The 12423-nt window shown below is 47.8% G+C and overlaps 1 protein-coding gene across 2 annotated transcripts in view; it reads right to left on the bottom strand.

Annotated features, from left to right (window-relative positions):
* Positions 1–12360, bottom strand: part of LOC110493487 (transmembrane channel-like protein 5) — a 34452-nt gene extending 22092 nt beyond the window's left edge. The window contains exons 1-3 of one of the 2 annotated variants that reach the window (XM_021567789.2): positions 12107–12360; positions 6308–6493; positions 5578–5834 (exon numbers count right to left, since the gene is read on the bottom strand). In XM_021567789.2, the coding sequence (XP_021423464.2) occupies positions 5578–5834; positions 6308–6384 (334 nt within the window). In that variant the 5' untranslated portion in view covers positions 6385–6493; positions 12107–12360. The remainder of the gene's footprint in view (positions 1–5577; positions 5835–6307; positions 6494–12106) is intronic. The other variant, XM_021567788.2, reaches the window with a different exon arrangement.
* Positions 12361–12423: the final 63 nt, after the last annotated feature.

The following is a 12423-nucleotide window of genomic DNA, read 5'->3' as shown; positions in this document are numbered from 1 at the left end:
CAGCGTGCACGTGGCACATTTACTAGAGTAAATTATTTGAAGGAGTCAATTTGTAGAGTATAAGAGTCAAGTAAACAAGCGTAAGTGTAATTGTATATGTATTTCATTCAAGTTCTCAAACGTTAGATAGAGCTACTAGTAGTTATGTTGTGATAATTACGTTAACTGTGTTGTGTATGAGATGAAGGCCTCCACAAAGCCAATAACTATAACGATAACTATAATGATAAACTATAGTCTACATAACTATATAACGTTGGTGAGCATCCACACTAGATTAACGTTTCTCGAGTATTGTCCTGCACCTCAATCAACTGATCAACGCATTCTACTGCACACTGCCTGTTAATAAGGTGGTAACACAAGACCATTCACGAGGTCATAAGCACAGATACTGGTTCAGACCATTCACGAGGTCTAACGCACAGATACTGTTTCAGACCATTCACGAGGTCTAACGCACAGATACTGTTTCAGACCAATGCTTTCAGGGTGTGATCATTGTCATAGTGACAACTGCAAATAATACTTCAATGTACATCTAGGCCAAATGAAAAATAATATAGTAACTCGTATTTAAATGTAGCAATTGAACAACAAACGCCGAGCCTGCACATATTTTACAGCATCTCATTGCCTCGTTGCTCAAGTGGTTTGCAAGTGATTTCCATTTTTGTAATGGTTGTCAATTCCTTTGTGTCTTATTTTTCACTGTGCTCATCTAGGCTATGTCCTGTACAACTATTTGCTATGCACCAGTGCAACAATGTTATAATCATAACAGGCCAAACGTGATCAATCACACCAACACACTTTCTCTCTTCAATTTTACCCGAAATTGATTTTCTGTGCTGTAGGCCTGTTTTACTTTCAGCAATTAGTAAAAGCAAGCCTGATTAATTCCCTGAATAGGCTATTAAGAGTAATATTTGTGTTGTGGAGAAATGACCAGGCAGGAGACTGGAGTACAGTTAGTTTTCGTTCAGTCCAAACCCCTCGTGCTCTACAGTTCCCGGCACCCCAGTGCGCATGTGCATTTCCTATTAGGTGTAGTAATGTAACACTGCCGTAATGCATTACTGCTTAGTAACAGCACAGTAACTAATATAAACAGATGTAGATCCCAGATACTACACTCCTCCCCCATAGTGTTTAACTCCCAGAGAACAAGGTAAATATGTTAGGTAACTACTAATGCAATATCTGAACAATGCATTCCTAAACATTTTTCAACTACTGGGTTGAAGCAGACTTTTCAGAGCCCAGCACAAATCCAGGGGATTATTCTGCCCCGAAGATGGAGTTTGTGTCCTAATAACTAACCCAGGTAATGTCCTTTTTCTTTCCTTTTATCTAGGACATATTAAAATGTTTGTTTTACTGTCCGTTACCTCCTTAACCAGCTCAACTCACAGGTCAAGCTTTTGAGGTGCCCTTCGCTGTCGAATAGGATATCTCCGCTCCTCCTGGGCTTCCTGTGGTGGGCCAGGTTCGGGTGGAAGGTCAGGCTCTGTCTCTCCCGTACGTCCACAGTCAGGAGAATAGTCCTGGGGGTCGTTATTGTTCTTGTTCCTCCGGCATGTCTCTGCTGGAGCGTTGGACCGTAGCAGATGATCTACAAGAACGTTGACCTGGCGATGACCAAGGTCCTCTGCGTTGCAAGATCACACCTGAGTTCCACAGGCGCTTGGGGTGTCTGAAATCACGTACCATCACCCTCTCTTCCTCTTTGAATTCTCTGACAGTCTTTGAGTGTCTGTCATGAGCTTTCTTCTACTGTAGCTGGTGCTTTGCCACAGTGCTTGACAAGTCTGGTTTCAACAATGTCAGGCGGGTACGTGGTTGGCGTTTCAGAAACAGTTCAGCTGGTGTACATTCCGTTACTGTGTGTGGGGTGTTACGGTAAGTAAACAGGAACCGCGGAAGCCTTTGGTGGGTGGGCACAGACTGAACCTCGAGTCTAGTCCAGGCCTTCTTAAAGGTTTGCACGGCTCTCTACGCTGCTCTGTTTGATGCCGGATGGTAAGGTGGTGACAGGATGTGCCTTACTCCATTGTTCTTGAGAAACATTTCAAAATCGTTTGACGTGAACGGAGGGCCATTGTCCGATACAAGCTCATTGACTAGTCCAAAGGATGCAAACAGGTGTCTGAGAAGATTGATGGTCTTCTCAGCTGTGGTCAGTTGAGTAGGGAACACTTCCATCCACTTGGAATGGACATCAACGACAACAAGGAAATGTTGCTTGTCAATTTCGGCGTAATCCACATGGATGCGTTCCCAAGGTGTAGCAGCCCAGGACCATGGATGAAGAGGTGCAGCAGCAGGCTTGTTGCGAACAGCTTCACAAGGTGAGCAGTGGCCTACATGCTGTTGAATGTTCTGATCCAGTCCAGGCCACCACAGATAACTGCGAGCGAGTGCTTTCATTCGAGTGATCCCTGGATGTCCCTCGTGCAGGTCAGATAGCAGTCTCCTCTGGAATTTGTGAGGTACCACCACCCTTGATCCCCACAGAACACACCCTTGATCAGTGGACAACTGGCCTTTCTTGTCGATGAATGGACGAAGGTTATCGTCATTTACGAAGGTTGGCCAAATGCCTAATGTTAAGTCCAAGACTTTGGAAAGCACTGGGTCTTTCCTTGTTTCCTCTGCTATGTCAGAAGCAGATATGGGAAATTCATCAATGAGAGAGATCTGGAAGACTGCTCTATCATCTTCACTGTCGGAGTCACTATTGCATGGTAGTCTTGATAGTGCATCGGCATTTGCGTGATCACTGGATCGTCTGTACTCAATCTCGTAGTCGTGGGCTAACAATATCAGAGCCCAACGTTGCATTCGAAGTGCAGCAAGGGTTGGTATAGCTGATTTTGGTCCAAGGATGGCCAACAGAGGCTTGTGATCTGTCAGCAGTTGGAACTTCCTTCCGTAGAGGTATTTGTGAAACTTCTTCACTCCGAATATTATGCTCAGGGCTTCCTTCTCAATTTGAGCATCATTTTTCTCACTTGGTGACAGAGTCCGTGATGCAAATGCAATAGGGTGTTCTTCACCTGACGGTAGAACATGTGAGATGACGGCTCCTACTCCATATGGAGATGCATCACACGCGAGTCTCAGCTTCATCTCTGTGTTGTAGTGGGCAAGCCACTTGCTCTTTAGCAGACGCTGTTTGCAAGTCTTGATTGCTTCTTCCCATTGTGGGGACCAATTCCACTTTGTATCGGCCTGCAGCAGTTGGTGAAGCGGATGCAACAATGTGGACAAGTTTGCTACAAACTTTCCGTAATAGTTCAGGAGCCCCAAAAATTACCTCAGCTCTGAGATATTTGTGGGTGCTGGTGCGTTTACGATTGCTTCCACCTTGCTGTTGGTTGGGTGCAGGCCTTGTGCATCAATCTTGTATCCGAGATACTCCACTGAGTCCTGGAGGAACTCACACTTGCTGTGTTTCATTCTCACTCCATATTTCTCCAGTCTTGACATCACTTTGTCCAGCACTACAAGGTGCTCTCCAATGGTTGTTGCTGACACGAGGATGTCGTCCATGAAGCACACAACATGGTCTATACCGTCCAAGATCTGATCCATTGTGTGTTGGAATATCGCTGGAGCTGTCAAGATTCCATAGGCCAAGCGGTTGAATCTGAATAGCCCTTTGTGTGTATTGATGGTCAGATACTGTTCTGACTCCGGATCCAGCTTCAGTTGCTGATAAGCGAATGCCAGGTCCAGCTTACTGAAAACCTTCCCACCAGCTAGAGTGGCAAACAGATCTTCAGCGTTTGATAGTGGATATTCCTCTGGTAGTATGCAGCGATTTACTGTGACCTTGTAGTCACCGCACATTCTGACGGTCTTGTCTTTCTTTGGGACTACAACAATCGGAGCGGCCCAGTCGCTCCTCGCTACTTTCGTGATTATGTTATTATTCTGTAGGCGTTCCAGTTCCTTCTCTACTGCTTCCTTAAGAGCATAGGGAACCGGACGTGGTTTGTGAAAGATAGGCTTGGTTCCTTCTTGCACTCTGACTTTTGCTGTGAAGTCTTGTATTTCACCGTAGCCATCTTTGAAAAGTTATTTGTGCGTCTCCAGCATGTTAGTGAGTGTAGCCTGACTCACTGGTTTGTCATTTCTGAGACTGAAGATTTCTCCCCAGTTCAACTTGATCTTTTGTAGCCAGTTTCTGCCTAGCAAGTCTAATATGCATCCACTTCTACTTAGGCTATAGGTCTATCTCGAGCCTGTCTGTCTTTGTTCTGTTGTGCAATTACGCACCTGGCTTCTCCACTGACACAGCTATTCCTCTTAAATCTTGAGGAGTCCCAGGAAAAGACAAGAGCACAAAAGCTTTTTGGACCCTTATTTTGACCTTCCTACTAACCGCCTATTAGATGCACGCGTGCACTTGCTTGCTGAATGTAAAATAGGCTACAGAATTAAGAGCGGGGAGTTGGAAAGGAGAAGCCCATATTTTCCTATAGTAGGCCTATCTTAACACCGAGCTACATCCTGACAAAATACACCATATGAGTGGCCTGCTAATGTACATTTCTTGTGCTTCTAAACTGTCGAGAATAGACCTGAACTGATCCAAATGGTTGCATAATCAGGCCTATAGGCTGTAGCGGTTACTTCGGAATGAAACAAAACAGGACGTTTGAGCGGTTATTCAAATGAGCCTACATGACTGCAGTTTACAGCCTATGGACAATAATTGTGTACTCACTTCATAACAATAATACATTCCTCCTTGTACTGTTGTTGTTGCCCAGGTGTGATAATCATTTTGTCTAAAAACGTAGTCCTCTATGCCTAATGAATAATGGAACTTTGCGTGCCCGTGAATCACAGTGCACAACATGGAGGAACGTACTGCTGATTTGCCATTTCATAAACTTGTAACGGACTTTGACAGGTAAATATTTAGCTCTAATTAGTTAGCTAATGCTCTATAGCTCTAATAGTTAGCTAATGCATGGCCCAATATCTAGCTAATATTTAGCTTCTTACTTCAGCTACACATCGCTAGCCTCTCTTTTCCAGCTGTTCCGGTGCGTAACAGGCTATAACAAGCCTCTCTGCAATAGGCGATTCCTCTTCTGGTGAAATCCCAGGAAAGCTATAGGCTACAAAAGCTATTTATACTTTTTTTTAAAGTGGAGCACATATGAATTATGATAAAGCATGAACGTGGAGGAAGTTGTATCACAAGATGTTGGCTCCGAAACAACCTCAAACTTCCTTTATACTGGACTTATGTAAGCATACCAAACGTAACATATTATACTAATTTGAGTGTCACGGATATATATTTACTATGTTACGTCTAGTCTATGCGACCAGGCTGCCATTCCAACAAAATCATGGCCATACTATTCTCTCAGAACCCGGAACCAAATCTTGGAGGAGAGACTAACCTTACTACAGCACAAGAGATCATATTTCTCTGATCTGTTTACAATACAATCTCCCATCAGAAAACGTGTGTACTGCCATTACATCGGTGTGTGGCAGTACATTACTTGTTTCTATTGTCTAATTAATCAATTAAATCAAACATCGACTTACTGAGGTCATGCTGCTGCCATCGTGGGCTCTCCGACCGGGGAGGAAGGAGACCCATGGGAATGCTGTCTCTGCCCCTCCAGCTCCCCTCCTGCCACCCGCCCCAGGGCACTCTCTCCTGGGCATCGTTGTAGCTGGATTGGACCCCTCCTGGGAGCTGCTGAAGATCAGACCTGCCCCTCTCACCCCCGGCTCCATCATCCCTGGGGTAGGGGTTACCATGGGGGTTACTGTGATGGGATTGGGATTTCCTAGAAGGACTTTCGAGAGAAGGACAGAGCAGATAACATTACTGGTGTGTTGTTGTTTAAACCCTGCATCAGTCAGTCCAACACCTTAATCATTACTCATAACGCTGCTGATGGTGTTCTAAGAATCATGCTACAATATTATTATAGACATATGACATCTGTCCTAGACAATAATGTTTTTTTTCTGAGGCGCTATAAAGTGAGTCTTGACGGACAGAGTCTCTCTCTGTCCGTCAACATTTCACTCAGGCCCTCTACCCATTCAGGCCCTCTACCCATTCAGGCCCTCTACCCATTCAGGCCCTCTACCCATTCAGGCCCTCTACCCATTCAGGCCCTCTACCCATTCAGGCCCTCTACTCATTCAGGCCCTCTACTCATTCAGGCCCTCTATTCATTCAGGCCCTCTACCCATGTACCCAGTTAAAGCAGAATTATAACAAACATCCAAACAACACAATCGTACAATTTGACACATATACCTCCTATCTATCTCCAGGGTGTCACTGTCATGATAGGCAGGGTTGTTATATCCTCCAGTGTTATTGTAGTGTGACATATGGATCCTTGGCTTGATCTTCCTCTATAGTGGTTAACCCGGCGGTGATTTCTGTCTGTCCCTCTCTTCTTTCGTCCCCTGGAGGTCTGAAAGGTCCTCCTACTGTATTCTCAGTAAAACAATTAGTGAGAATGAGCTTGCCATTACATAAAATGAGAACTGGAAACGAGACAAACGTGCCACTAGCAACAAGACCCCCTTGGGTATAAAGAAGGGGCAAATACAAGACTTCTGAGACCATACCTCGATGCTATTCCCATCTTCCTTTCACAAATAAAGCTGTGCTATCTAATACACATCACATGTTTTGGATTGAATGGCTGTCTTCAGTAAGTTATTTAACTCCCCTGTCCTATCCCTGTGTATATCATTATTTATTAACACAGGGATATGGTTTCTGTTTTGCCATGGTCTGTGCCTCAGTGCTGCCCTATGGCAGTAAAGTAGGCAAAGTAGAAATAACAAATTCCCGAGCAACAAAGTCTGGAAAGAGATCTGACTAACAAATATGTTGACATGGTAGTTTATTGTGGGAAAAACACAGAAGTTATATGTGACAGTGAATCTTTGTGTTGTCAAATTAAGAGAAATATTGTTATGGTGAGTGAATGAGGACCCAAAAGCGAACTAACTTAAACAGAGCTTCTTTAATAACAAAACATAGGTAGGCTCAGATAGACCGGCAGATTCCGACAGGACAGGACAAGGTTACAGCAAACATGACGATAGTCTGGCTCAGGCATGAAACACAAACAAAAATCCGACAAGGACAGGAACAGAAACAGAGAGAGATATAGGGACCTAATCAGAGGGAAAAAGGGAACAGGTGGGAAACGGGGTGAATGGGTAGTTAGAGGAGACAAGGAACAGCTGGGGGAAAGCGGGGGAGAAAGGTAACCTAATACGACCAGCAGAGGGAGACAGGGTGAAGGGAAAGGACAGAGACAAGACACAACATGACAGTACCCCCCCACTCACCGAGCGCCTCCTGGCGCACTCGAGGAGGAAACCTGGCGGCAACGGAGGAAATCCTCGATCAGCGCACGGTCCAGCACGTCCCGAGAGGGAACCCAACTCCTCTCCTCAGGACCGTACCCCTCCCAATCGACAAGGTACTGGTGACCACGGCCCCGAGGACGCATGTCCAAAATCCTGCGGACCCTGTAGATGGGTGCGCCCTCGACAAGGATGGGGGGGGGGGGGGGGGGGGGGAAGACGAGCGGGGGCGCGAAGAACGGGCTTAATGCAGGAGACGTGGAAGACCGGGTGGACGCGACGAAGGTATCGCGGAAGAAGAAGTCGAACTGCGACAGGATTAATGACCCGAGAAATACGGAACGGACCAATGAACCGCGGGGTCAACTTGCGAGAAGCCGTCTTAAGGGGAAGGTTCTGAGTGGAGAGCCAAACTCTCTGACCGCGACAATATCTAGGACTCTTAGTTCTACGCTTATTAGCAGCCCTCACAGTCTGCGTCCTATAACGGCAAAGTGCAGACCTGACCCTCTTCCAGGTGCGCTCGCAACGTTGGACAAAAGCCTGAGCGGAGGGGACGCTGGACTCGGCGAACTGAGATGAGAACAGCGGAGGCTGGTACCCGAGGCTACTCTGAAAAGGAGATAGCCCGGTCGCAGACGAAGGAAGCGAGTTGTGGGCGTATTCTGCCCAGGGGAGCTGTTCTGACCAAGACGCAGGGTTGCGAAAAGAAAGACTGCGTAAGATGCGACCAATAGTCTGATTGGCCCGTTCTGCTTGACAGTTAGACTGGGGGTGAAAGCCGGAAGAGAGACTGACGGAAGCCCCAATCAAACGGCAAAACTCCCTCCAAAATTGAGACGTGAATTGCGGACCTCTGTCCGAAACGACGTCTGACGGAAGGCCATGAATTCTGAAAACATTCTCGATGATGATTTGTGCCGTCTCTTTAGCAGAAGGAAGCTTAGCAAGGGGAATGAAATGGGCCGCCTTAGAGAACCTATCGACAACCGTAAGAATAACAGTCTTCCCCGCTGACGAAGGCAGTCCGGTGACAAAATCTAAGGCGATGTGAGACCACGGTCGAGAGGGAATAGGAAGCGGCCTGAGACGGCCGGCAGGAGGAGAGTTACCGGACTTAGTCTGCGCGCAGACCGAACAAGCAGCCACGAAACGACGCGTGTCATGCTCCCGGGTGGGCCACCAAAAACGCTGGCGAATGGAAGCAAGCGTACCCCGAACGCCAGGGTGGCCGGCTAACTTGGCAGAGTGAGCCCACTGAAGAACGGCCAGACGAGTAGGAACGGGAACGAAAAGAAGGTTCCTAGGACAAGCGCGCGGCGACGGAGTGTGAGTGAGCGCTTGTTTTACCTGCCTCTCAATTCCCCAGACAGTCAACCCGACAACACGCCCCTCAGGGAGAATCCCCTCGGGGTCAGTGGAGGCTACTGAAGAACTGAAGAGACGAGACAAAGCATCAGGCTTGGTGTTCTTAGAGCCCGGACGATAAGAAATCACGAACTCGAAACGAGCGAAAAACAGCGCCCAACGCGCCTGACGCGCATTAAGTCGTTTGGCAGAACGGATGTACTCAAGGTTCCTATGGTCAGTCCAAACGACAAAAGGAACGGTCGCCCCCTCCAACCACTGTCGCCATTCGCCTAGGGCTAACCGGATGGCGAGCAGTTCGCGGTTACCCACATCATAGTTACGTTCCGACGGCGACAGGCGATGAGAAAAATACGCGCATGGGTGGACCTTGTCGTCAGAGAGGGAGCGCTGAGAAAGAATGGCTCCCACGCCCACCTCTGACGCGTCAACCTCGACAACGAACTGTCTAGAGACGTCAGGTGTAACAAGGATAGGTGCGGATGTAAAACGATTCTTGAGGAGATCAAAAGCTCCCTGGGCGGAAACGGACCACTTAAAGCACGTCTTGACAGAAGTAAGGGCTGTGAGAGGAGCGGCCACCTGACCGAAATTACGGATGAAACGACGATAGAAGTTCGCGAAGCCGAGAAAGCGCTGCAGCTCGACGCGTGACTTAGGGACGGGCCAATCAATGACAGCTTGGACTTTAGCGGGATCCATCTTAATGCCTTCAGCGGAAATAACAGAACCGAGAAATGTGACGGAGGAGGCATGAAAAGTGCACTTCTCAGCCTTCACAAAAAGACAATTCTCTAAAAGGCGCTGGAGGACACGTCGAACGTGCTGAACATGAATCTGGAGTGACGGTGAAAAAATCAGGATATCGTCAAGGTAAACGAAAACAAAGATGTTCAGCATGTCTCTCAGGACATCATTGACTAATGCCTGAAAGACAGCTGGAGCGTTAGCGAGGCCGAAAGGAAGAACCCGGTATTCAAAGTGCCCTAACGGAGTGTTAAACGCCGTCTTCCACTCGTCCCCCTCCCTGATGCGCACGAGATGGTAAGCGTTACGAAGGTCCAACTTAGTGAAAAACCTGGCTCCCTGCAGGATCTCGAAGGCTGAAGACATAAGAGGAAGCGGATAACGATTCTTAACTGTTATGTCATTCAGCCCTCGATAATCTATGCAGGGGCGCAGAGACCCGTCCTTCTTCTTGACAAAAAAAAACCCCGCTCCGGCGGGAGAGGAGGAGGGGACTATGGTACCGGCGTCAAGAGCTACAGACAAATAATCCTCGAGAGCCTTACGTTCGGGAGCCGACAGAGAGTATAGTCTACCCCGGGGGGGAGTGGTTCCCGGAAGGAGATCAATACTACAATCATACGACCGGTGTGGAGGAAGAGAGGTGGCCCTGGACCGACTGAACACCGTGCGCAGATCGTGATATTCCTCCGGCACCCCTGTCAAATCACCAGGCTCCTCCTGTGAAGAAGAGACAGAGGAAACAGGAGGGATAGCAGACATTAAACATTTCACATGACAAGAGACGTTCCAGGAGAGGATAGAATTACTAGACCAATTAATGGAAGGATTATGACAAACTAGCCAGGGATGGCCCAAAACAACAGGTGTAAAAGGTGAACGAAAAATCAAAAAAGAAATGGTTTCGCTATGATTACCAGAAACAGTGAGGGTTAAAGGTAGCGTCTCACGCTGAATCCTGGGGAGAGGACTACCATCCAGGGCGAACAAGGCCGTGGACTCCCTTAACTGTCTGAGAGGAATGTCATGTTCCCGAGCCCAGGTCTCGTCCATAAAACAGCCCTCCGCCCCAGAGTCTATTAAGGCACTGCAGGAAGCTGACGAACCGGTCCAGCGTAGATGGACCGACAAGGTAGTGCAGGATCTTGAAGGAGAGACAGGAGTAGTAGCGCTCACCAGTAGCCCTCCGCTTACTGATGAGCTCTGGCTTTTACTGGACATGAAGTGACAAAATGACCAGCAGAACCGCAATAGAGACAGAGGAGGTTGGTGATTCTCCGTTCCCTCTCCTTAGTCGAGATGCGGATACCTCCCAGCTGCATAGGCTCAGCTCCCGAGCCGGCAGAGGAAGATGGTAGTGATGCGGAGAGGGGGGCAACGGAGAACGCGAGCTCCTTTCCACGAGCTCGGTGACGCAGATCAACCCGTCGCTCAATGCGAATAGCGAGTTCAATCAGGGAATCCACGCTGGAAGGGACCTCCCGGGAGAGAATCTCATCCTTTACCTCTGCGCGGAGACCCTCCAGAAAACGAGCGAGCAAAGCCGGCTCGTTCCAGCCACTGGAGGCAGCAAGAGTGCGAAACTCAATAGAGTAGTCTGTTATGGATCGATTGCCTTGACATAGGGAAGACAGGGCCCTGGAAGCCTCCTCCCCAAAAACAGATCGATCAAAAACCCGTATCATCTCCTCCTTAAAGTCCTGATACTGGTTAGTACACTCAGCCCTTGCCTCCCAGATTGCCGTGCCCCACTCACGAGCCCGTCCAATAAGGAGAGATATGACGTAGGCGACACGAGCAGTGCTCCTGGAGTAAGTGTTGGGCTGGAGAGAAAACACAATATCACACTGGGTGAGGAACGAGCGGCATTCAGTGGGCTCCCCAGAGTAACACGGCGGGTTATTGATTCTGGGCTCCGGAGATTCGAAAGCCCTGGAAGTGGCCGGTGGATCGAGGCGGAGATGGTGAACCTGTTCTGTGAGGTTGGAGACTTGGGTGGCCAGGGTCTCAACGGCATGTCGAGCAGCAGACACTTCCTGCTCGTGTCTGCCTAGCATCGCTCCCTGGATCCCGACGGCTGAGTGGAGAGGATCCGAAGTCGCTGGGTCCATTCTTGGTCGGATTCTTCTGTTATGGTGAGTGAATGAGGACCCAAAAGCGAACTAACTTAAACAGAGCTTCTTTAATAACAAAACATAGGTAGGCTCAGATAGACCGGCAGATTCCGACAGGACAGGACAAGGTTACAGCAAACATGACGATAGTCTGGCTCAGGCATGAAACACAAACAAAAATCCGACAAGGACAGGAACAGAAACAGAGAGAGATATAGGGACCTAATCAGAGGGAAAAAGGGAACAGGTGGGAAACGGGGTGAATGGGTAGTTAGAGGAGACAAGGAACAGCTGGGGGAAAGCGGGGGAGAAAGGTAACCTAATACGACCAGCAGAGGGAGACAGGGTGAAGGGAAAGGACAGAGACAAGACACAACATGACAAATATAACCATGTTCCAAATAATAATAGTATACATTGCTGTTAGATACAGTAACAATTTAAAACTATTGTATCAAACAATTGTTTAAAATAATAAATCCACAGTGTGTAATTACCTGGTTAACGTGCTGCTTATTCAGGGAAATCTGCTGGCTGCTTGAACAGGTTTTGCAGTCCGAGGATGCCTCCCCTTTTCCTTATAATCCAGGTTTGAAGTGCCAACTGTGGTAGCTAGAGTGCATCTCTGAGAGATCTACCTTTGTTGAACTTTATCACTGTGTGTCTGTCAGACTACCCGGAACTGTGCACTTGAAATAAAGGTAAAAGTCCGGTGGTTCTAAATGCCGTATGCAAATCTAATAGGCTGCTATGGTTGGCATAATGACAAGTATTTCCAAATGATTCCCATAGGACGTGAAAATTAATTGTCATT

Source organism: Oncorhynchus mykiss, chromosome 17 (assembly GCF_013265735.2).
Source record: "Oncorhynchus mykiss isolate Arlee chromosome 17, USDA_OmykA_1.1, whole genome shotgun sequence".
NCBI classification, from domain to species: domain Eukaryota; kingdom Metazoa; phylum Chordata; class Actinopteri; order Salmoniformes; family Salmonidae; genus Oncorhynchus; species Oncorhynchus mykiss.
The sequence above is the reverse complement of the archived record's forward strand: the minus strand, read 5'-3'. Positions and strand labels throughout refer to the sequence as shown.